Genomic DNA, 27,341 nt, shown 5'->3' on the forward strand with positions numbered 1-27,341 from the left:
AAGGAATCTTAATGCTTTAAAGTTTTCTCAACTCCATTGTGTTGATTTGTAAAAATCATTTAAAAGCAGGCACCTGGACCAGTTTGCTTTTCCACCTGTGGAATGTTACCATCACTGGCATGTAAGCATGGCAACTCAAACCCTGGGACGCTGCCTGCACGTAATTAGTCAGTGTGACTTAAGCAGGGTTAGCATCTGGCTGTGTTTAGGTAATTAATTAATTAATTAATTAATTAATTTTAAATGGGAGACAAAGGATTTGACAGCTGATTTGTTCATGTGAGATTTGCAAGCCTGCAGTTAGCCAGCATATCTAAACAACCCCTCCTATTTCCTGTCCCATTCAGTATTTATTGTGAGCAGAGGTAATAAGAATTTTTTGATTTAAAGATTTTCACTAGAAATTATCTGTCAAAAAAACAACAGTTTTATTCATTGAATGAGTTGCTTTTGACAAACTCCCAGAGAAAGCCTACAAAGCTAATGGAGAGGAAGGCTTCCAGCATGTGGGCTATTCCTAACAAGCAGACCATTCCAAAGTCAATGAATGTTAGTTTTCCTAGGTAACATAAATCTCAAGCCACTTTTCCATACACTAATGTGGATTCCAAACAACTGCTTGGGGATTTTGGTTGTTTTGCTTTTTCCAAATTTCTCTATTTGTAGAAAATTTCAAATTTTTAAATTTTCCTTCCAGAATAGAAGTTAGAAATTTGGTGGATGGGGTGGAACGGAAACGTTGTGCCAACTAGTTTATTTTTGATAGTTTCGCGGTCAAGCACTCAGCATTTAGTTTACTTTAGACATTACAGAACTGGGTGGCAGTCATCTCCTGCTGACACTTCTGAAGACTTGCCTTTTTCTTGAGGGCAGCAAATGCTAACCTGCATCAACAGAAGTTGTCACTGCTCCACAGAAACCGAGCCCCTCTTGTCACATATTCTCCTCAGTACTGTCTGCCTAGAAACTGAGGCAATTTCAGCCAGAGACAGAGCTGGGGAGTAAAGTATATAACCCAGAATACTTTCTGTCAAAACAACCTAAAGTCCTATACAGGTGCTTAAGTTTAAGCCTGCAAGCAATGTTCTTATATTTCAGGGTTTCTGAAAATGGAGGTTATGTTTAGAATTAAGCCAGAGAGTACTGTGTATTAAAAACAGCTCAGCTTTAACAGTGTCTGATCTTGCGCTAACAACATGCTCTTTGAAAAATGTGCGAAAATGTTTAGAGAGGAGGTATTTTAACAAGTCTGAGGGAAGATAAGCCACAGCCATTGAACTCTTCATTTTGGAAATGTTAATAGGACTTGAACTGCTATTTCTGGGTTAGTAAAAAGCAGTGTTCTTCTATCAGAGACTATTGGTACATGTTGTTGTCAGGGTTGTACTGTCATAGACAGGTATGCAAACTTTAAGGGGAAAAAATGTACGGCTAAAATTGACGAATAGTTAGTGAAAGTACAAAAAAAATAAGGTCTAAAATAAATTGCAAGTCAATTAAAACCTGATAATAGCAGCTATAAAGGTGTTATGTAGTCTACATTGAAGCACTTAGGAGAAACTTTTAAAAAAAATCAGTCTTACATTTCACAAGAAGAGCATGTTACCATGTTTCATACCACGTATGTTCTTTTAGGTAAGTGCAGCTCAAAAGGAGAAACACATATAAAGAAGTTACACCCCTCAGTTTTATTTGTACCAGGAAGTTTCTTTTGCTGTTCATGAGAATTTCACCATATAAACACCCCGCCAGGTTCCTCTCTGTAAAACTGCAAGATGCCAAGGAGATCAAACTTCCACACTTGAATCTCTGTGGCTACCCTGTAAGTGTACAGTAGCTGTTACAACCTCCCGGCTGTAAAAGTTGAGGAGGCAACAACAGAAACACCAAAGCGCTACAGCACATGGAGTCCAGAGCTAGGGTCATCTCCTTCTCTGTCTGGTGACAGATTCTGCCTACACAGAGGCTGCATGTCCACTTGAAGGGAGGCACAAATACATTCAACCTATATCGTCTAAACTGCCAAGCCAGTCAGCACAGAAAGAAATGCTGCTCTGACCTCACTACAGCTTGAAAATAACTGCAAAGATGGTAATTCTTCATCATCCTTTTCTTTCTTCCATAAGCAGTATCTTTTTCAGACTCTAGGTATCTACCCCCTCCCATCTTCCTACCGAACATTTTTCCAAAAGGCAGGAATAGTACCTCACTTCAGCGCCTCCACAGTCTCATCACTGGCATTGCATCTGGATGAGCAATACCAGCAGTAGCGGTCCTGGGGGTTCCCTGGCCACAGCTGTTTAAGACTTAAAGGCAGATTGTGAGTCTGTGGGACTTCATTAATGAAGATGGACTTATTTCTGCAAGGAAGTGGCGTTACTATCTTCCTGCATTACAAGAGAGTCCTAACTTGACTCATATTCGAGAGACCAAGAATCAGTACTCTGTTTTAACCCAGGGAGGAATATAGAGATACTTAAACCACATAAATAAAATTAGTACTTCAGACTTGAAAGTCCTGCCATCTATTTGTAATCTTATACACTTTAATAACATTGACAATGAGTAAACAGAAGACTTTTGAAAGGAAATGAGTAGTTTTTTCCTTACCCTGATTTTTGACTCAGTTTTCTTTCAGTGTTGAGAAACACTGTTTCTTCTTTAATTTCTTGCTCTGTTGCAATGTTATTTCCGAGACTCTGTTGAGAGTTTGCTTCTGATTGAGCATCACCACCAGCCACCTGCAACACAAAAGCATGTGTTCTTGTGATGTTCATACTCTCGTCCTCAGTAGACAGACCATCCAAGGGAGAGCAGCCCTCATGTTCAAATGATTTTGGAAAAGAAATTTCTACCTGAGATTCTGCTTGAGTGTCAAGAATCAATTCCTGCAATGTGGCAGCTTCCAGTTCTTTGCCAGAATGTCCAGACCCTGGTTTTGTCATCTCTGACTCGGCAGAAATTTCTGCAGGTGATACATCACTAACTTCATTCTGGCCCAATATAATCCAGCCCTCATCTTGCCCACAGCTTTCCTGTGATCTCCTTTCATCATCCACTTTTTGGGGCACGACAGAAGAGCTTTTCTCATCTAAGTCCCATTCAGTCTCACAAACAGACTGGTCTTCCCTTTTGTTTATTACGGAGATCGGCTGAAAGGTATCCAAGGAGCCTGGTGAAATGCGTTCACGCAATTCTGTTTGATCAGCTACATTAGCCTCTTGAAATGCAAAATCACTTTCTTTTGTTTCAAGTATATCCTTTTCTGAAGGTGTATTTTCTTCCTCAGTAACAAGGATGTAATCCATATCCAGTGAAGTTGGATCTCTGTGCACTTGTATCCTCACATCTTCCTTACTTTCTGTACTTTCCAGTTCAGGGCTCTCAGAGGAATTTCTTGGCTTATTCTTCCTACAAAGCAGGGAGTCAGCGCCAGCGTCTAAAAAAAAAGGCAAACAGAAACTCTTTTTAGTTTTTGAATTATCGTTTTAGTCACCATGATTTCTTTAAATCAGTATTGTGAGAGAGCTCTTCTCAGTTTGCTTTGAGAGCCTCTGTTAATGTGTACTTGAATTTTATAACATCATCATCATTATTATTGTTAAAGATTATACATTAACACCATAATCACTCCTAAGGGACAAATGATTCAGTGTCCCGTAGACCCTGTATGAACAACAGAAATAACATCCCAACTGCAACGTTTAAAGGGTTTAGATCTGTCTAGAAGCGTGATGCTAGAGGTGTTCTCCAGTTAATGAGCTTTGTACATCGGGGGGACACAAACTTCAAACTTCACTCAAAGCCTCAACATTCAGCAGTTATTCTCCAGACATTTCCCTCTTTCTTTGTCCTATGAACTTGCTCTGGAAAGAGTGCAGGTTTTCTTACCATCAGGTGATTCTTTATCTCCACCTGGCGGTGAGTCGATATCAGTTGTGTCTGCTTCAGATTTTCCTTTCAGAATCTCAGAACCTCCCAGAGTTACTTCAGGCTCTAAGAGTGAAGGTACTGACGTGCAATTCTCCTGAAGACCCTCTGTTGATGTGTTGGATAGATGATCTTTGATGCTGTTTTCTTTGATCATTAGGATGCCTTCAGCAGCTTCTGAAGGGGTAAGCAGTGGTAAAGGCTTTTCCAAAGAAACGCTGTCACAAAATGGCTGCTGTAACAAGAGCTCGTCCTTCTTACACTCTCTGCTGCTAGAGGGTTCGGCATCAAAAGACACATAGGATGGTGGAGTGCGCGTTGCTGGTGACTGATCACTGGGCACTTCCTTAAACACAGGAACATCATTCTCAACTACATCTTCATTTTCTTTCGCTATGTCATCAACCAGTTGATTATTTGAATCAGATTCATGGCCTTCATTATCACCAGGAAGAAGGGATTTGGGAAAGAATATCTGTGCATCACTTGATTCCCTGTCTGCTGTTTCACTGCCTGCTAGTTCCAGTATGTTAATTTCACCACATGTGCTCACTGGGGTACTAGCAACTGGTGTGTTAAGGATGTTATGTTCTACCCCTGTCTCAGATCCATCCACATATTCTTCTGGTACGTCCAGCTCATCACCAGTTATTGTCGTGTGGTCAATAGCAGAATATATTCCAGCTTCAGCCAAAGCATTCGTTTCTTGTAGGCTTTGTTCTGCCCTATCAGGTAGACTGAAATCCATGGGAACAAAATGTGTTTGGAAGGTCACTATTTGAGCTGAATCAGGTGGTGTTCCTTGATGGCTTTCAGGCATATTACTTCCATGGAATGTGTCTTTCAGATCTAAGAACGTCGCTCCTAAAACTTCACTGGGGATTTCAACCGACTCAACCGGCTCAGTAAAAACTTCGTTTTGTAGACCACATTTCAGAATTGCAAATTCTGAAGGCTCCTGAGTATTAGACGAGTCTAACTGATAGGATTCATCATCCTTTCCCTGACTGTAGTCTTGGGGATCATTACTTTCAGACTCTGCCTCTACCTTCTGCATTAAGAACTGACACTTTGAATCAGCATCTGCATCTTCACTCATATTTGACTGTGTGTGAATCAGCTGACTATCTTCAGCTTCAGGCTCCACGTTAATTTGAGAAGACGGGATAGAGGAATGCTTAACTTCATGCTCTTGGCACACATCTGGACTGCTTGATGCCTCAGAACTATTGTCTTGGTCACAATGATTTAACAGATCAGGATTTTCACTATCTGATTTCAAAGTGACAAGCTGCTCAGCATTAGTCCACAGGTCAGGTTCCACTGAAATCAACTGATTACTTTCTTGTGTGTTATCTTGTAAAATATCTGGGATAACTGCAGTTTGGGGAACCAATACACTCCATCCTGGACTTGACTTCTCTGTCATTTCAAAAGATAAGTCTTCTACAAGGAAAGCACCTGGCTGGGGGGTGTGCACTTCTAATGTTTCACAGGTATCTGGCTGTTGTTCTTGAGGAATGAGACTTGCATTTCTCTCGTTGTCTTTTGGTAGATCAAGAACTGTGTTTTTTTGAACTGCTGTACTTGACATACCTTGTTGATAATCTGAAAAAAGATTCTGTGAAGTCAATTGATTTCCCCCATCTGCAGGAAACATCTGCCCTTTCAAGACCCTTTCTTCTTTATCTAGTATGAAAGGATCAAATTGTTTGAACTCTACAATGTCTTGATTTACTTGACTATCAGAACTATTCATAGGATGTATTAGTTTTTCATTTTCTCCTCCATCACAGTAAAGGTGGGGAGGCTGATTTCTATCATTATCTGTTTCAATGAAATGCGCTTCTGTTAGTTCTTCATCTTGTGAAGGTGACCTGCAGGACTCTTCCTTACTGTTTGTTAATTGTTCTTTTACAGAGTGACTTGAAAGAGAATACTGGTCTTCCACAGGCTTTTCTTCACAAGTTGGTGAATTCCACCACTCTGAACTACCATGTGAAAAATCAAATGTTCCTGTAGTGGATTTTGGATCAGTTCTTAAATCAGCTTCTAGTGACATACTCCACGTATCTGCAGCTTCTGAAGAATAGCCTTCCTTATCACCAACAGCAAAAGTCATTGTGGTATCTTCATTCATTTGATACAAATGTGAGTCTTCTGTGCTACCCATTTTTTCACTGAAAATACTCACTTCATCTTTATTCTGAAGTGTTTCCCAGTGATCTAAATATTCAGAATTCTCATTATACTTCATTACAGTCAAGTTGTCCTGTGACACATTCCCAGCTTTAATTGTTTCATTTAAGACGTCTGTCTGGATCTCCTCTCCCACCTCAGTTTTTGTATCTAAATCGTCTTTGTTTGTTTCAGGACTTCTTGCACTGGATTGTGCATAATCCTCTCCAATTTCAGATGCTTTGTTTTCAGAAGTGGAATCTTCATTCATTAATTCTGGACATGCCTCTGAATTCTCTGAGTACTCATTTATTTCAGGACTTGATAAAGAAGATACAGTATCATCATCTACATGGGCATTCCAAAAATCTAAGCTTTTAGGAACTTTGTTCTGTTCAGCACTTGTTTCAAATCCTTCTTGAAATTCATTCCCAAATTCTTTTCTTTTACAAGCATCCTCAAGATTTTTATCACTTCTAATATCCCACGTATCTCTACTTTCTTTGTGATGACTGGCAACTGGAAGGTCTCCCCACACATTCACAGATGCATCACTTAAATCAGGACTTGTTCCACTTGAGTGTGTATAATCATTTATTGAACCACTCCATACACTATCTTCTTCCAAATAACTTTTGATCTGTATATCCTTTGAAATGCTGCTTGTGGTGTTTGCCATTTCATGGACTTCACTTGTCTCAGAATTTGTTGCAGAAGATTTCAAATCTTCACATTGCTGTAAATTCCAAGCAGTTTTGGGAAAACTGTCATTAAGTGTTACACAAAGCTCTCTGCAAAGGTTATTAGCAGATTCTAAATTTTCAGAATTTTCATCTCTCCTTGAAGCTATTTCATGTGAAAATAAATTTTCCACCATAGACATATCTGTGATGTCAGGAACACTGACATATTCAGCAGAAGGACTCTTCTGACAGTTAATTTGTGGAGACTCAACTATGAAAACCTTTTCATGAGCGCTGCTTAGTTCTGAGCTATTTTCAAAAGATATTAACTCAGAAATGTCTGTATGGTTATGAACCACATTATGTAAGCTCTCTCTCACTTCTCCCAGTGCTTCTGGTGGTTCATTCATCAAAGGAATCAATGTGGCTAAGTCACAAACAGTCTTTCCAGAGTCATTCCAGATGCCTGATTTTCCAGGCATTTTAGAAGAATTATTTTCAGGATTATCACTACCCTTATGAGAATTTTCAGAGATATTTTCCATCTCGGGACTTATTGCATCCTCTGTAACTGTAGTCTCCTTTTCATCCTTCTCACTAAGTGGCTGAGTTGTTTCACTAGCACTGTAGTTTTGTGGACTGGAGTCACCTAAAGATTCATAATTCCTGTCTTCCTCAGCAACACTTAAAGAAGACTCTGCATCATTCTGCAACAATTCTCTCTTCTCTTCATGACTGATTAGATTAATTTGATTGGAAAATGACTCATTCTCTGTGACTAAGTCTTCTAGACTAACACTACTCCTCATTTTTTCTAGGGAGCTGAGAACTTCAGAAGTTGACCTGTTTTCTTCTGAATCTGCATTACATGAAAATTCACTGTCATCTTGTACAGGTTTGTTACAAATGTCAGACATAGTCTGCTTTCCATTTGTGTCATCTGTTCTCATGTATTTCTCTTCCCCTTCCTGAGAGATGACAATGACATTGTCCCAGCCTTCTTCACAATCCTGTTCACTTTGTAAACTCCATGAGTTCAGCTGCTGCTCTGAATGCTGGCTATCCAGCTTTTCATCAACATCGCCAGTATTCTCTGGTGCCTCCTTACTCAGTATTTCAATTTCTACGTCACATGTTTTCTGAGCCAAACTATCCCCAGCATCTAAAGTCGGCATAGATGTGTCTGTGTCTTCTACAAGAACACTGGTCACTGTTTCTATGTTTCCAGCTGAAGTCTGTCCAGTATTTAATTCATTCTGTGGTGGTGATAAGTCATTCACTGTTTGATTGTATACTGGTGGTACTCTTCTGTTTTCAGATACAGGGAAGTTATTTCCATTGTTATATATCTCAGTTGAAAAATACTGATTAGTTGCCTGTTCTGAATTAAGTAAAGGCTTAGCAGAGGTAGAAAGAGCAGTAATTTCAGAATTTCTTTCTTGAAACTGGGCAACATTATTTAGGGGTGTGTTCCAGATGTCTGTGTCCATGGGGTTTCTAGAAGATAATGGTTCATTATTCGCTTTCTCAAGTGCTTTTGGTTGAACCAAATTTGGGTTTATCAATTTATCAGTAACTGTTGCTTGGTCAAAATCTTTGTCCTCATTTTCTCCTTCATCTTCCACATATGTAGGTGATATATATGAATCAGATGTTGAGTAACTGGTGTCTGGTGGTGAAACAACTAAATCTTCACCTATGTTTGATGAACTAAGATCTGAGCGTTTATATGAGAAAGTATCATCCCAGGGCACCACTATTTCTGTTACTTCTTTTCTGATGTTTTTATCATATATATTCCAGGCCTCTATATTTTCAAATTGTTTTGGTCTATGTTTAGCATCACCTAACAGAGTGTTTTTCTCTGTTTGTAATCTGGAATTATTTTGCATATTGTTGATACCAGAATTTGTATTTTCAGATATTCCGTATTCTTCTAGTGAATAATCTGTTTCTTTATCCCAGGCTTCTGGAGATACCTGGACAGGTGGATTTTCAGTCTCATTGTCTGCTGTGATCTCTGAAGAATCTGATAAACTAGTTTTTGATATGGCCCATTCCTCAGGAACATTCACTGATTTTTTTTCTCTATCCAGTTTTGGCATGTTCCATAAATTTTCTGAGGATCTAGCAATGTCTTCTGCATCAAATTTAATCCAGGCTTCGTAAGAGTCTCCAGCTAGCTGACTAACTTTCCCTTCACCACTACACCATGCATCTGACATCACAGGTGTTGGCTGACTGACCCTCCATGGGTCAGTAAAACTCTCTGGTTCTTGCTCTGTCTCCTCTAAAGAAGTAGCTTGCAAACACAAATCTTCACTGTTTTCCTCTTTGTTCTCCTGTTTCTGATTGTCTTGTTTAAACTGATTATCCCACAGACCTGGTCTCATGTATTCCATTTGCTTTGGCTGCTTTTGGAGGAATACAGAATCTGATGCTCTTCTGTCAACATGTTCTCGTAGCAATGGACTTGTGTTACAATCCTTCCATAAGACAGGGCTATGAAATACAGATTCCTGCTCACTTGAACTCCATGTATCAGCATTTCGGGACTCTAGGTCAAAACCATCCCACCAGCTTCCATATCTAACACGAGACTGAGAATACTTTGTGCCATCTATTTCATTAATTTTTTTAATGACATCTTGTGGGAAAAACAAAGGCTGCCCATTATCTAATGGTGAAGTTTCTACTAGACTGTTCATAGGAGTTGGTGGAATTCTTGAATCAGAAGATTTCAACATTTCTGGTGAGGAAGAATCACCTTCAACTAAGTTGATCAAACTTGAAGCTTTTTCACACATTTCTGCTGGATTCTCATCAAATTCAGCTAAATTGTCTTCCTCATTTGCTGTCATAAGTAAGTCAGTTGAATAATTTGCTGTATCACTTTCTAAAAGGTTTGCCTCATCAAGTTCTTTCTGCACAGTGAGTTGTTGTCCTTCTGATGAATCACTATTAAGGAAATAGTCATCTGCTGGAGAACAGTCAACAGAACGAGAAGATGATTCAGATGGAGCTGTAACCACAGGTGCTAGATCAAAATTGAAAAGGTCAAAGTTGTCGCTGTTGTCTCTAGATTGAGGTTTTTGTTCTTCTGCTATTACTCCTTCAGGAATAGGGCTGTAGGAATCAAAGCCAGGCAGAAGACTATGATGGGAAGCACCACCTTCTGCAACGGGACTGTCATCACTAAGGAAAACAGAGCTCTCCTTGGAAGACCGGCTGCTTCTAATGGTAGCCAACCCACTGTCTGGACTCACAAGATCTACATTAAGATCAACGTGGGCTTGTATGGATCCATTTAGATCTTGAGGATTTTCTATAAAATTGGCAGAACTGGGCTGTGGTTCTACATCAGAACCATATAACTCCATAATACCAGAAGATCCTTGTGAAAGTGGAGCACTCCCAGCAACAGCTTCAGTAGAAGAAGTTCTACTGTTTGATACCATTTCTGGTTGTCTTCTATTTATGACTTCCTTAATGAGAAGAAAAATTTGATCACAGGTCACCAAAGAATTTTCTTGATGATAAATAAGAATTTGGTCACATCCACATTCTAGAGGATCCAACTCCAAACAAGGATTCTGACATTCTTCTAATTCGCAGCAAATCTGTTGAAAAATAGGATGTTTCAAATGCCATTGCAATCATAGGTACCAGGGCACAGTGTTGTCTACTTCACTGTGCAACAATCATACCTATCTATTCATGTTAACCTATTAATTAAATGCCATTTGACTACAACAGCCTTTTTATGAATCCTAAATAGACGGAATATTAAAATTAAATTTTAATACAAAATACGTATTATGTAACTGGTCAGAATGTTTACTTGAAATGATAGCATTTGACTTTCAAGTTCACTTCTCATTAGTAAAAAAAAATCCAAATAAATGTTTAGTTGTTGCCTTAAGATTTCTGAGTTTTTAAGACCAAGAAAAAGGTACAAGAAGTTGCCCCTGGAATGAATTCCTCAGTTTGGGAACAAATATATGGGAAATAAAATGGACAGCATCTGACTGGATAAACTAACGTCCTAGAAATAATTTGGGTTCATTTCAGAGCTTAAATTATTTAGCAATAAAATACAATGACATGAGTTCTGGTCATTACCGTTTACAATGTGTTTGTTTATGACCCACTGTCAAAAATTCAATTGTGTAGATCGCAATAGAAAACCAAGACAAAACCAGTAAAAAAAGATCATCCTGTTTTAACTAAGCTGAAAAATATTCTGTCTTATTGTATTTCTTGTGACTATTCAGTATTTTTATTAGGTTGGTCTGAAATAATCATAAGTACTACAATCTTGCATTTTGCGTCATGTAAGTAATGCAGACATTTCAAATAACTACTCAGTTTCCAGACAAATGTAGTTACTTCTTAGCTCCACTTAATTATCCAACACTTCACCATTAACTAGTTTAAAAAATACTTTTTCAGGAAAAACATTTTTAGATTCTTTTTCCAGGTACTTACTTGATTGCCTAGCTCTAAGTTTTCCGAGTATACTGCAATTTGCCGTTTCATTTGCTCCTCGTCTGACAAAGAGTTGGCCAAAATGACAAGTACATCAAACCCATATTTATCTATGAATGCTTTCAGATCACCAAGGAGACTCCTGTGTAACACACAGTCCTGAAATATGGTAAGAAATGTAAAGAAACGTCAGCATATTTCCCTAGCTCATCCCATCCAAATCTGTAATGAAAATATCCAGAAACGTTAGTATACCTCAGTTGCTGTAACTGGCAATAGAATTCCACTTAGACTAGTGCAATGCAGAATCATCTAGATTTTGCAATATAAACCATACATCCCTCTTTCTGACCAGAGGACATAATGCACAAAGTGCAAATATCCGTCTTCAGTCATCACTTCAGACAACGGAAAATGAAAAAAATTTTCAGAAATTTTACTTTTGCCATTATGCTTCTATTTGTATTTGAGAAATTTTTTGTCAACTTCAAGCTAAGCACAATGTCATATGCTATAATTGTTCTGATGCTGCCAAGCTACACTAGTCCTGAATAAACAGCAGTTCATCATAAACACAAAACAACTGTATATGCAGATTGGCATGTTATTCCCTTGCATCTGTCTCCTACCTGACAAATTACTGTTTTGGTAAGATATATACAAATACTATTCATTAATCTGCTCAGATATGTCCACAAAACGTGTCTCCCTCCCTGTAAGTTGAACTTAAAACAATCTATTTGTCAAATGCTTTGGAAGTAGATTCTTTCCTAGATTAGTAATGAAGTTCTGCTTAGATGTTTGCATAGCACTTCACAATTAGCTTTATGTGAGATTCATGCAGATTACTGCACAAGCAGAAGACAGCTATCATTTTACTGGCGGACATCCAGATATGAAACCTGAATAGGGAAATACAGTGAAGAATTAAGGGGAATAAAGTTTGAATGTCCAAATTGGTAACATTTTTCTGAAGGCTCAGGTACTGGGTATATTTGAAAAAGTCCCAAAACATGCTTAAGCATGGGAAAGTGACTTTAGTTATTCCAGGTCCTAAACACAGTTGGAATACTTACAAACTGCTGGAATAAAAAAATTGAACTAGAACAGATTCAAAACTATCTAAAGATCCTCCTTAATATATATAAGATCCTCAATAACTCCTCATCTCAGCTGCTCACTCACAGCCAATTCAAGCTGACGGGAGGTCAAAGGGAAGGACGTCGTCCAATTGTGGATCTACTCTGTACGGTGTTTTACGACTGTACATAAGGTAGATAAATGATGAGTCTAAAAAACATCTAGTCTTCAAGCCTCATGATGCTAGAGCTTCTATATTGCATCTATACTCATCCTAACCTTAATTTGCATTCATTTCTGGCAGAATAAAGGAGATCTTAACATGGCCTTATATAAATCCCTATTCTCAGATAATTCATTACCTCAGGTAAAGTCATTATTTTGAAAATATTTGATCACAGACATTATATTCACAGCCACTACTACAGTTGGGCACGTGGTGGAACTACAAACAGAAGCAATGTTAACCATATTCATGAACTTTTCAGAACCCAGAATCTGTGCAGAACAAAGACCACCACCAGCATTTAAGAAATCTACAAGTACTGTCAGCATGTAAAGTGTCTAATGGTCATCCATACTAAAATATCTGTTTTAATAAGCACAAATAATACATTATCTTTGGATATTCCCAAAATGCACCTTCATAAATCAGTATAATAAAACTAGAAACCAACAATTTAATGCCACATAAGTAACTCTCTTGTTCACATGCTGAAAGAAAGGAGTTGGCTTTGTCTTATGCTGTTGAAAAATACAGACCAAGGATGCTAGAACAAGTGCTGAGGCTGACAGCCAGCAAAGAGCAATTAGTCAGAAGTGGTAAAGTAGCCAGCCTTGCTATCTGTAGTGCTCCTGATCGGGAGACTCCTTAAAGGTTAAAGAGAGAATCTGAAAAGGCACAGGCCTGAGCTATGCATGAAACACAAACAACGAGGCCCTCAGGCTGTGCTGTGCTGCACATTGTCTTTGGACGCTGAATAAGCTCCACCACCTAACTGTAAGAGAGGAGCCTGCAGGCAGCTCCCACTCTGTACTGGCGATTGCACCATCCACGTGACATTTCCCTTATCTAACAGAGAAGCACGGAGTTCTCATGAGAACATCCTTTCTGTTTGACAGTAGAAACAAAGAATGGACTTGTTTCCTTGAAAAAAAACAAAACAAAACATCACAAAAACAAACAAACAAACAAACTTTTAGTAGTTCAACTGACCAAAACAGGGAAATCTATTCTGTAGTCAGGGTCTGTCCAGCTTGCTGTAATGGGTCAGAGCCTGTTCAATGCTACACCCCTCATGGTTCCAACCAACCACAGGGACATAAGATTATCTGTAGTGTTCTCTCCTTGCAGTATTAGCTCCAGCACACAGTATTTTAAAAGATACCTTATGGAGTCTGCATGTCTTTCTTACTGGGATCATGACAGAGCAGTGCTGCAACACTAGCAAGTGATAAGAGACTGCTCAGAGCAGCATGGGAAAGGGTTTAGCTATGCTACTGCCGTACACCACGTCTTTAAACAAAACATTCAGATTATTTAAGGATGCAAGGTATGTTTTACAGTGACATCAAATCAGCAGTAATACTGACAAAGTCATTAAGGTATGTCAAAACACAGGCCAGGTCAAGCAAAATGATACTGATGACAGCCAATTTATCAGTTAATTTCATAAACTTTACACCACAAACTTTATCCCACAGAAGACTTCCTAACAAAATAGTCATTATTTAGCAAAGGTATGAAACCCAAGACTACATTTATTCTGTGGAATCAGGAAGAAGAGACAAGCTTCTCACACCACTATTGTATAAACACTTATTAACTTTCAAATTATACCTGAGAATGTAAGCTGCTATTTTTTCCCAAACATTGTAATTTGAATAATTAACAATAAATATTTCTCATCAGTTGTTACCTCTATTAATGAAGTAATGTTATTTAATGAAGTAACAACTTAGAAATGAAACACTTGGTAAACAGATGTTGTTAAAAGAATGGGTCAAAAAGTAGATTTGCTGGAAAATGCAGCTGACTAAGCTATGAAAAAAGACAAGATCAGATTGTACATCTTACAGGATCCTCATTCTATCTGATGAATTTTTTTGGTTGACTGGACTATAAATCAAAATATTAATTTAATCATTAATTTTAAAGTAAGAAAAGGTAATTTTATTAGTGCTAACAAATATTACTAATCAACTTTTAAAACTTAGTTTACTCCCAACCCCCCAAAACATCCGTTAAGTTTACTCTTTTTAATTAATACCAACAACACAACTCAAACAGTACAATCATTCAAACATTCAAATAAATGGATTTTCATAAACAATAAAATCTTATAAATTACCAAAGACTATGTATTGAAAGATATACTAGACATATGGACTCTTCCACAAATTTGCTAACCTAAGTAAATAACCAGAATGTTGCATATATTGTAAATGCTAACAGAAGATAAAACATTTCTTTCAAAAATGAAAAAAATGCTATTCATTTTAACAGTTAAGCTGATACATCCCAAATTAATTACAAGCATTGTAAAATGTGTTGATGAACTAGCATAGTAGGAAATACACTGGGTTGGAGCCAAACTAGTACAAAGGTCAGCCAGTTATACATTTTATACTTCTTTTCCTTACTTTATTAGTATAGTTTGGCTTAAATGTTAACTCATATTTGCAGTCTACAGCAGGTACAGCATATATAAGCAGTATTCATTGTAATGCCCTCCAAATATCCTATAACAAAGAATGGACTGCTGGTATACTTGAAATGTACTATACCTGAAAGAAGTAGAATCTAATAGTAAATGTATTTTGCATACGCACTGGCAATATAGTTAATAGCAATATAGATGCTGTAGAAATTTAGTATCTTAGCATCTGTAATAAATGTGTGCATTTGCTTGTCTAATGCATATAAAAAGTTTACACAGTGCTACAACGTAAAAATATGGTGAACATTCTGAAACTTTTTTTTTAATCATTCAGCTAAACGGAATGAGAAAGCTTAAGAAATCCAGAGATTTTTGAAGCATTTTTGAACATGACCTGCCTTCAGTTATTATACATTTTTGTTGAGAAATGCAATACAAATTTTAGGTAGGTTGTACATTGGAACTTATTTCTCTGAAACTCAATATTATTATAGTAACCTCTTTTTTTTTAATTTAATAGTTAACATGATGACAAACTTGTGCAAGCCTCTAAATTAATCAAACTCTGAAAAATATTCAGAAATAATTTGTAATTTCTCCCTTGCTACACTTTCTGATTCATGAAGCCAACAGCCAATTACCCAAGTGATCACTGTAAATGTATATTACACACACTTCTGATTCTTCTGAGCTAACTGTGTCAATATTAACCTGACCAAATTAAGAACAAACTGTCTCTTTTGTTCTTCACACTCTTCACATGGAGAGCACAATATGGCTTTTGTCAGAGGTGCTCCATCATTTTGGCTTAAGGAAACTGTCAGTATAGTTTGGGATTCGTTATTCATGGGCAGATACCCTGATGGGTCTAATGAAGCCTTTCTGCTGACAACTCATTTGCTAAAAATACCCAACCATCACAAAATATAAATGAGGAATATCACTGTATCCCATTACAATTTTCACAATCAAAACAATTATCACTATCCAGAAGTCAATACATACTGTTTCACACTGTATTCTCTTAATATTTCATGGTCAGTACTTCTGCATTCCAGTTTATTTCTGCGTGATCACTGATAAAACTTTATGACATACTTAAATTGCAATATAATAGGGTAAACACCAATGTTATAGCACACATGCAGAGCTAACAGTCTGTGTGCCATTTGTTGTAAATCCAGCTAATTACCAGAAGCCCCCGCCTAAAATAAAAATAAAATTTAAAAAAACAAACAAGCAAACAAAAAGAAGCAAAAAAGATTCTATTTTTTTTACAAAAGTTTTTGGGTAAGGTCACTAAAAGTCAGAAAACAGTATAAATGGTAGAGTGCTTGTAAGACTACACCAGAAACACGTACAAGTGTATTCACTGTTTGACCTCTTCTTTGTATCAACACCACTGGTGCAAACACACTATACAGAATTCATGTTTTCTGTGAGGAAAGACATTTCAATGCACACATTTTTCTAGTGTGCATTTCAATATACTAAATAGCAGCACTGCTATACCAATATTTATCATTCTTCTGAAAAGAACAGACGTAGCAGCTCATTTTGCAATCAGTTTCCAGCCCTTTCCTCTCAGTGCTGCTGCCCAAAGTTTCCAAAAAGAAATAGGTATCAGTCCCAAACCAAACAGCAGGAGAACAAGCATCTGAGAGCTTGTGCTATGCTGTTCTACAGAGTCCCCTATTACAACTGACATTCAACTTCAGGCATCTTTAGCTTAACTTGGTAATAAATCTAACCAGGATGTACAGGACTGTGAAACACTGTGCAGAACTCGTCATGGGTGTCTGTTTGAATTCACTCCCTTTACTGTAGGTGACAGCTGTGCTCTTGCAGTGTCTATCATTTTCATCAAAGGCAGAACAACTCAAAAAATGAAATGAAGAAAGAATTCATCTATAATAAAAGAAATAATCATGCTTTGTTCAAGGGAAGTGTTTTTAGCCTCTTTCACACTGGACTGCCTTTTCTACAGCACTCTTCTATTTTTTGTTAGTATGTCTTAGCAATGATCCACTCTTCATGAATGAAGATTCCAACTATGCTTTTCCTCACACTTTATACAAGTACAAATTCTGTGTATTCAAATTCAGGCTCACACATTTTTATCTGTGTTTTACTAGTACTTACAAAGATGTCTGTGTTAACTTATATATATATATATATATATATATATATTAAAATCTGGCCAGGCAAGCAACCAAGCTTCAGTTCCATTATTCCACATTTTCAGAGGAAAATTCACTATTCACATTTTGAATTTAGCTGCTGGGGTACCACGTCTCCACATACCATGACACATTATGACATCCATATATCAGAGGGATGCCATAATGTCCCATTTGGTTTAGAACATTCTCCTTCCTGCTGGAGCACCTGCCATCGGCAGGGTTCACTACCAAGAATGAGAACTGGAACCACCAGCTGGAGGAACGCAAATTCTTATTCATAAGCAAAACAATCTCCCCTGACTGCTGAGGCGGTATAACTAACTGTCTGAAATACAAATTTCAAAATGCTCCCTGGTGTCTGTGCACATACCCTCAAAGAATGAAACATATCAGAAGGGACTGAGGTGTCCTGAGAAGGTGCTGCTATTACTACCTGAGATAAAAAACATCAAGTGCTTCATATAAAGAAGCACATGTAACAGTGTGAATACTGTTGCAATGTGCATGGGAATGACATGACACCTCTGTTTTGAAGTGTGTCTTTAAAAGTCAGCCTCCATAATATAGTTAAAGGGACAAACTAGAAAACTGGTATTCTTAGCAATATGACTTGCTGCAAGAAGGGAGCTACAGGTAAATGCACTCAAACTAATGAGTAAAATGTATTCCCTCCAGGTCATTTTGAAGGCTGAGGTAAGTACATACATGCTTTTCTGGAGCAAACTGCACAGAAAGCAAAGTCTTGTATGTTGAAACCACAGGTGTAAGTATCCAAAGTCTAAAGGTAAAGGGATTCTGGGATCTGCTCATGCACCACACTTAAAAGCAAACATCACCTGTAAAAAATATGCACATAATATATACAAAATGAAGAGGAAAAAACTCTATGCTAAAGTACAGAACAGTATATACAATCTAATATATTATTTGTCTTAGAAACTTATAAGAAAAAAAGAAACAATTCTTACATCTTAGTTTTCAATAGGCCATGTGGTTAAAGCATATGATATACTTTTTATTTTCCTTTGTATAATTCTGCTTTCTCATGCTAGGTTATCTCATCTGATTTTTCCGTAGCTTGTAAATCAATTAAAAAATACTGAAAAAGACACAACCTACCACTTCAGTTACAAGGTTCATTTAATCACATACAATATTTGATTTCACTGTTGACTGACTAGCAAGTGACAACAAGCAAAAGGCTGCCTTGCCAGAGCTGATGATTTAAAACATAAGACACATCACAAGCATCTATATACTGACCATGAGCTGTCTATTTTAGCCAGCTAAGTCTCAGGTGTAAATTCATAAGCCATAATTCATACCTTACAAAATAACTCCCATGCAAACATGGTAACAAAAAAAAAAAAACACATTTCTGGCTGTCAAGAAAATTTCTGGCAAAATTAATCAACCATTCATCCATTCAGGCTCTTTGCATACCCTTTTGTCAAAGAGGGAATACTAAGAGATTTCTTTCCTCTTCCACGCACTCATTGCAATGGTTTGTAGAATCCATCAAGCCTGAGTTGATTTATTGAACTGTCTTATAGCTCAGCAGTATAACTATAGCAAATGAACTGGTAACTTCTCCAAAAACAGCAGTGATTCAACAATATCTGGTTTATTTAACTCCTTCTAACTTCAGATTAGCAATTTCTTAAAGGGACTGACTTGCATTCTTTAAAAGTTTTATCTGCAATCTTATACCTGTATATATATCCTCATATTTTGCTTCTGCTTTTTTTTTTTTTTTTTTTTTGACATTTATCAGAGACATTTTTGATTTACAACTATCTGACTGCAGAACCTACCTAAACCTCCACATCTTTCACACTACCTACTGTGGTTCTATCACTAGTCAATAGGTGTTTTATAACTAAATTCAATGTTTAGGGATAATACTGACATGGATGTTTATGTGAGTTATCTTATTCATCATGCTATGAACACTCAAAAATAATTACCCAGTTAAAGTCCCTACTTATTTCTTTAATTATGTAGACAACTTTGCATACATATTCAACTATTTCTGTATTTATCTAATTCCATCACTTGTAATGAGAAATGTTAAAAAAAAAAAAAAAAAGTAGTTAAGGCACAAAAAATAGAGATATGACAAGCAGTTTGAAACACTGTTTAAACACGGATTTTATTGCTGAGCATCGTCCATTGAACCCCATGGAGCACATTTATCACTCACCAGCGTTGCATTTTTCTTCATAAAGATATATGACCTTTGCCTATTAGATTTCATTAGCAGGGCACCATACAAGGCTCCTCTGCAGATGACAGGATAGAAAGCTAAACAACCTCGCCTGAAGGATTTGTGAGAACAAGCCCATCTTCAATCTTTGTCCCTGGGAGGCACTTCTAACACCTGCCAACCACAGCACTATCATCAGAAAAACATTTAGAGATTTATCTTCAGGCTGGTGATTATAAGAGATAATTTGTTTGGAGTATGGATAAAGTTGGTCTAGCATAAACAAACTAGAAGCTCAAATTATACGACGAACCTCATTAACTATTGATTTAACCACTGCAAATCCATGAACAAATGTTGTATCAAAATGTTAATTCTTCCTGAAGATATAATCAAGGGAAAAAAAATGCCAAGGCAGGATGATTTAAAAATGCTGAGCTATTCTTATGGGTGCTTTTAATGCCTGCAGCTTAAATTTGAAATGGAGACTTACTTCATCGTAACAATGGCAATGATATTGCATTGCCATTTTACCATATAATTTTGTCTTGACAAAAAGTGCTCTATCTCTTTAGTTGCTGCTCCTATAGAGGAATGAAAGAGTGATTCCTCTCTTACTTTCACAAACACTCTTTTTGTGTGGAGACAGCAAGACTAGATAGAGTGTAAAAACAGTCTCAATAGCAAGAAGTTAGCAATATTGTAACCGAATACCATCACAGGCAGTCTGAAAAAAATAAGTATGTATTTATATCATTTATATTTTATCTACTTCATATATCACACATGTCCTTTGTGCCTGTAACAGAAGATAACTTCCTCCTAATCTTTGAAAATTACTTTCACTCAGGCTAATAAATCATCAGGTCTTCACCCATGAGCATATTTAGAAATAATGTAGCATAGTTGGTCCTGAAGGCATTAACTGCTTGCTTTTCTACAATGGAAGCCAACCCTGTCCCCTCCTTGCTGAAGGAGATGAAAGTGCGGCAAGATTTCCTGCTGTAATCCAGACAGAGCCAAAGTCTCCACGTGACATTCTTGGGATGCCCAGCAGCATTCTAGTTCACCGTGCCTCTGTCACCTTCCTTCTTTCTTAGGTCCACTGCACTGGGGAAAAAAAAACTCATTTGTGTATAGGAAGTAGAAGGAAACCTGAAGGTCCTTCTCCAGTATGGCACTCTCAACAAATGAGTGGTATTTAAAGTGAAATTGTTAGTTTGTCAGGAGAAAAAAAAAAAAAAAAAAAAAAGCTTTTGGAAGTATTTTCCTTCATTCTGAGTGTTTCTTACACAGCAATGCAGTCATGTAGATGGAGTCCATCCGTGCAAATTAACCTTACATCATTTTAGGTTGTTCAAAGATTATATTTTATATTCCAAGTTACTGATTTTATTTCATCACATTTACTTTGCTAATTCATGTAAGCATTTCACATTCTAACTATAGGAACAAACAAACCACTGTTACTTATTTGTTAAGGCTATTTCACTCTGTTTACACATAGGCAGGCAAGTGACTTAGCAAGATATTACTGATGCAGGCATATCCAGGCATCCAGGTTTGTGTAGGACCCACACCTTTTTTCCCCATTAAAAACCCTACTTTGAAAATGATTAGTTGATAAAAAAAAAAACCAAAAAAAAAAATAATCAAAAGAATCATTTGCGGAGGATTCAGACCTAGTTCTTTTAATACATTTTAAATTCTTACGGTTTTGTTTTTCATCAACTTTTTGTAATTGTTGAAGCCCTGCATATCTCCTAGGCACCTTTTTCTGCTTTTCTAAATGAGCTTCTTGTCTCCTCTCTTAGTCTTTTGACTTCAAATCATTATTCTCAAAAACTGTATTTCTTCCATTCATTCTAACTCCTATTTATTCCTGCACATTTTCTTTCCCCAGTGCTACAAATTCCTGACCTACTTTTTACTTCCTCTAGTACCAGTCATGAGCTTATTCTCTTTCCTAATGCAATTGCATTTTCAGCAAGAACCACAGATACCACTTCAGTAATTTAATTTTAACTTTTTAAAAGATTAGACGACTATTGCCCCAAGTCTCTCTAACTGCCGTTTCCTGTTGAAGCAAAATGTTTTTTGATTGCACCTCAGTCTTTATTCTGCTTTTATCCTTCGGTTCACTTAACTGTTTACATTTAGGCAGCTGAGATCTGCTTTGAAATGCTCCTGTATAACTGGGATCTCTGAGTATTAAAAAATTAAAATAGTAATTATTACCATTAGGTGTTCACTCTGTAAACCTGAATGAACAAGCCAATTCAGAATGCAAAGAACCGGAAGTTAAAGAAAAACCTCCCACTGACTTCAAAGGATTTTGGCAAAAGCCAGTAATGTACCTGTAATTCCCCCCATAAGCTTCCTACATTGACAATCTTCACACTATTTCTCAGGTATCCAAGTTTAACAAAATGTCCTTTCAGGGAGTCAAAGTTCACTGCTTTGTAAAAAATTTTAGAAATACATTTTGAATTATTTTGATTCTTGGTTTTGCAATAACATCTCTGGTATCTTGCTTAGCCACAAAATGCCTATTGTTGCCTTGTTGAGTAGCCCTCATCTAGAACAACTAGAGGCAAGAGTAGCTTATTTTCCATGCTCATTCAGTTCATGTCGTTGCTGGGGAAGCTGAACATCTTGCTTCAAGATACAGTGAAACAGGCAGGGCTCAGTCTGTTTTCAGTGGAACTGGCTTTAGTCTCATTTGCACTGGCTGTTCCTAAACACAAACTAGGAATTGAAGAGGTTATCAAATACTGTACACCGAACTTAGCCACCAAAAAAAAAGCCAGTTTGCTTACAAATAAGAATTGCAATTCTGTTTTTTTGTAAATCATTTCAGATTTTTTTTTGGTAAATCATTTAAGTTTTCCTAAGGATTCTTCTAATAAGCACTTACAGTTATGCAAGAAAAATGCCTTTAGCAACTCATTTGTTAAACAGTCAGTTCCTTCAGAAGAAATAAAAGGAGTCATTACCAACCCAAGCAAAAACAGGATAAAGTTCTTTGCCGATGCCTGTCAGAAGACACACTGTTACACTGGGCAGTAGTTGGGCAGCATCACCCTTGTCTCTGTTTTACGTTTACAGTAACTAAGACAGAAGACTTTACCATTTAGATGGTTCAAGTTTCTGAGAACAAAATACAAGCTGTGTTTGAGACAGATTTTGGATGACTACTGGCACACAAAGCCTAACTCTCCAGCATATGTGCTTTACTCAAGTTGTATGTTTCACAAAGTTATGCTTTGCTCTCTCCATAGACAAGTTACAGTGAAAACTGACGCACAGGGCAAGGCAGTGCCCTGAGTCCAACTCAGAGTTAACCACTCAGGCACAGGACCACAGCTCTGATGGCACTTGGATGTAAATCTAGTTTAATAACCACTTGCCCTCAGGGACCAAAGCAGTTGAAATATATTTAATATGGATCAAATTTTACTTGATACTTACCTGGAACCCTCAATGTTTAGAAGGATGTCTAAGACTATGTAAGAAGAGAAAAAAAAATCTTTTTTTTTTTTTTGGCTAAAGAACAATAATACAGTAATACCCTCAATCTTGTTGGTGTTGGCAAACAAAAATGGGCTGTAAATTATAAGAAACAGTTAAATCACTACAATCTTAATTTAAGCCTAATCTGTCTACGTCCAATACTTTGTTACCTGAATAAAGGGGTAGGTAAATTGTAGAGTCAGACAGTATAGTTAAGAAATATATTTAAATACAAACTCAACAAATAACACACTAAAAAATTAACAACAAAGTAAATATATAGTAAAGTAACATCATATACTTGAATTAACCACAGGCATGCTATGCATAGCTGTAATTCCTTAAAAACCTTTATTTATCCTCTACCTTGTGAGTGCTGTCATGCATGATCTCTGAAGCAACTAACACAGTAAGGAAAAAAGCAAGTACTTATCAGCAATACCAAAGAAAAAGTTCCTCTAACAAATCTATCAGCTTAATTACCAAATTTTATACTGCTACTCATTGACTTCACTATAGTCTCTTGAAAATTTATGTCTTTAAGACCAAGGTTTTTAAAACAATTCTTTAAACGTTGAATTTGTGTTGTCTCAACATTTATGGAAATTAAGTAAACACAGGGCAGCCAAATTTCTAATATACTTATAAATAGTAAGATCTGAATACGTTTTAAGGACATACTAAAGACACTGAAGTGAAGACATTTATGGAAGTAAAGAAAAATGTGCACAAGCACCTTATTACTGAAGCCCAGAGTTAACGATTTTTTATACTGTCAGCTCAATTTTAGAATGCACTCACTTTGGTCTCTTTTGTGAAATTGACACCTGATGGTTCAAGGCCTCATTTATGTTCTGAAAGTATTTTAGAAAATGATAACATGTTAATGAGAAAAATGGGGCTCCAAATAGCATCCAGACTTGCTTTAAACCATGAAAGGATCTATATGGAATAACACAAGTGCTTTATCTCTGCTACACTGTACATTGCAAAGCCATCCATTGCTGAGTGCTAAGAAGAGGCATATACCAGAATTCTTACTATACTATCACAAATATGCAGTACCTGGTAAGTAAGTGAAGTAAAGGATCTTTTAACAACTTGTATGTTAAATGACACAGCTATGATATTACTCTAGTTTTAGCCTCTTGAAACTCTGAGAAGACAGAACAAGCAGTGGTATCACAGATCTACAGCTCTTTTGGTGAAGATGCTATTATCACAACCCTAACAAAAACAAAATTTTAACCCCTCTATCTGCGAAATAAAATAAGAGAGAATGGTCCAGATCTACAAAGACACAAGGGCACCAACTTACGTCTGTTTACTATAAAGTGCTCACCCTTTGACACTTTCCTCTTGCAAAACCAACCTACCACGTCTCTGCTGCATGCTCTGCACTTGGGCAGAGCATTGTTCTTTCATTCTGTCTGTGGTTTATCTCCACCTCTGTACTTCCACCAGGAAGGAGAAAATGGGTGACAAGAGGAAATAGCAAAAGACATGGCATCCTTTGACAGTCCTCTTAGCAAAAAGCAGATATGGGAGAGGAGAAAGAAGATTTGACAAAGCAACCGGTAGGAAGAGGTGAGTCAGGGTCTCCATAAAATTGACATATGAGTTTGTAAGGGAATAGTAACTGTAGAGAACTCCTGGTTAAGTTATGCTGCATTCATAGAATAATACGTTGGAAAACGGAAGATACAAGAAGAAATAGGAAACAAAGTATATATAGCAGCAAGCATTACATCATCAGAGTGTGAGCATTACAAAAAAAAAAAAAAGGGAGTGTGTGTGTGTGCGGACAAGAAGTCTTGATCAAAAGATGTTTAAAATCTGATTTTTCCACCAAGCTTTAGTCTTTTATTCTTGCTAATCCACCAGATGGTGCACTTGCAGCATCCATGATAAAGCTATGTGCATCTCTACCCTTGTACACACACACAGGCAAATTCCACTCCATGGGTTTTTAAACCCGCTTCTGAAGGGACAATTTACATAAGATACTGACACAAAATGTTTTTGAAATACAGGAGTTTTTGGATAGTTCTTAACACATAAATTTTTCAAAATTTCATTAGAAGCCTGAGTAATTTTGGTGGCAGCACCGTCTACAGACTGTACATCAAACCTATGGCATCTGGTATCTAGTGCAGTATCTGAACTGGTGAATGACAGCTTGGCATCAATTAGGAAAATGCACAAACTCTTAGTGATAACTGAAGATTTATTTTGTTGCCTAAGCTAGGGGTTTTAACCTGGAAACATTTCATCTCTTCAGAGCTGTGTGTTTCTGCTACAGTCACAGAGAAAGCTTTGCAGCTGTTCAGGTTAATGTGTTTCTGTTAGTCCACTGACATTTAAACTGGAGGATACACAGCATTCTTCAAAGCTTGATTGGCACATTGAAATACAATGTGTAATCAGTATTAATCTCCTAGTCTATTACCACTGTCTTTCATAATCTACATATATTTTACAAAAATCTTTAGAAAGAGATGCTGTCAGAGCAAATGATGCATCAAATTCAAACAGGCCATCAAGATTGCTAATGGATTTTAATAGCAGCTATTACAGCATAATGGTATTTTCCCAACAGCTGTTTGTTTATAAAATTTTCAGTTTACAAGACCTTTATGTCCAATCCCAGGAGACATCCCTCAATTCATTTATAATCATTTGGTTCAACCTACACATAAATGCTGCCTTATTCACATTGGGTGTGTTTGTATACGTGTATAAGACATTACCAACTACCACAGTAATGAAAATGACAGGGAACCTTACAAGCTAAACTAATTAGTGTGTATTTTTCAACTTCTAACAGCAAATAAGCTTTATATGTTTCTTCTGTCTCCGTACACATGAATAGCTCATTGCAACTGAGGAACAGCTGCCTGGATTATAGCCTATTCTGTGTCTCAAAATGACATATGATTATTTGTTTAGTTCCATGTAGTTACACCTGTTTAAGGTTTTGAAACATAATGCTAGGTATCACAAGGGCATAAACAGTGCAACTGGCCAGCAGACAGTGGCATAATGCAGCCTGCAGAAATGCTGTAGGAGCATTAGAGGAAAAAGATCCTGACAGACTTCCAAAGTTTGATCTGAACTTGCAGAGCTGCCAGATATAAAAATAAAAGCACATTTTTTTTACTTTTGTTGGTACAATCATATATGTTTGAATGTCTATTAGATCTGAAATGAGGAAGAAACAGAAATAGGAAACTAGGACCCTGCCATGCTTTTCCCATTGAGTCACATTCAGAATTGAACTGTACTTTATTATAAACAACTTTTTTTTTTTTTTTGGGGGGGGGGGAGGAAAAAAAAAAAGAGAGAACATAATGATAAGTGGAAGCTACAAACTGAGCAGAAAAAATGTTAGTTTTATTGAAGGAGTTTTTTAGACCTTGCACTCTTGCAGATGGCTGTTTGATCAGCTTTTTTCCTGATTCTCAAGCTGCCTAAGTAGCATAAATTTGTAAGTAAAAGTTAATGCTGAAGTCTGTAAAAATGCTTTTTAGTATATGTACTAATGGATAAGTTTTTTTTCCAGAAACATCTAGACCTAATTAATTTTGCACCCATATCATTAGCAAATATCCTACTAACAACAAACACTGAAGAATTTTTGAGGATACAGGATAAGCCAGAAAAAACATACACTTCACTTTCAATGATGATCTCTTAGGACAGTAGATGGCTCCAATTTTCCACAGCAGAAAGCTACCACTAAAATTCTAAGCCAAGACTGTCATTTCTGCAATGGTTTGCAGACAGGGGAGTTGGTACGTTGTAAGGAGAGTATGAATCAATAACCTGCTAAGTGGGTACTGTTTGCAAGCAGTGTTAAGGAAGCTACTTTACCAAAAGGCACTTTTCACCCATACTATAAATATTTCCACAGGGAATCAGCTTATAAGTAAACTTCAACTACAGCCAGGCTCTGTAAATTCTACCTCTGCTGGTAAATCTCTGAGGTCTAACAAGCACTTATCTGTCTCAAGTAATCAGGAAACTTATTAAAAAAAGAACATTTATTTATTTATTTATTTATTTTCTTCCCATGGAGAGCCTCAACATTCATGAAGTTCTACATGGAAAGCCACCTCCTTCTCTGCCTAATCCTTTCAATACCTTAACAACACTACCATCAATATTTCTGGTTATGTTTTTGTTTGTTTGTTTTGCCAAGACACGTGGTCTAATATCTAAGGCCTCTTATCTTCTCTCTCCACTTGTGCCAACACAGCATAGCCAGGTCTAGTTTCAGCCTTGCAGCTGACAACAGAGAAGCAATTAGAAAGCACAATCTAAATGTGACCAAGTAATTTCTATCTCTGATCAGCTATACATGAATTGTGACTTAAATAAATGCACCAATCATTTGCATTTATCCACAACTGATTTATAA

The 27,341-nt window shown here is 36.9% G+C and overlaps 1 protein-coding gene across 7 annotated transcripts in view; it reads right to left on the reverse strand.

Moving 5' to 3' along the window:
- Window positions 1–27,341, reverse strand: part of PRUNE2 (prune homolog 2 with BCH domain) — a 138,697-nt gene that overhangs the window by 46,986 nt on the left and 64,370 nt on the right. For all 7 annotated transcript variants that reach the window (XM_040540948.1, XM_040540943.1, XM_040540949.1 and 4 more), the window contains exons 7-10: window positions 11,280–11,438; window positions 3,892–10,411; window positions 2,856–3,439; window positions 2,611–2,741 (exon numbers count right to left, since the gene is read on the reverse strand). In XM_040540948.1, coding sequence (XP_040396882.1) covers window positions 2,611–2,741; window positions 2,856–3,439; window positions 3,892–10,411; window positions 11,280–11,438 — 7,394 coding nt within the window. The remainder of the gene's footprint in view (window positions 1–2,610; window positions 2,742–2,855; window positions 3,440–3,891; window positions 10,412–11,279; window positions 11,439–27,341) is intronic.

Source organism: Cygnus olor, chromosome Z (assembly GCF_009769625.2).
Source record: "Cygnus olor isolate bCygOlo1 chromosome Z, bCygOlo1.pri.v2, whole genome shotgun sequence".
Taxonomy (NCBI): Eukaryota; Metazoa; Chordata; class Aves; order Anseriformes; family Anatidae; genus Cygnus; species Cygnus olor.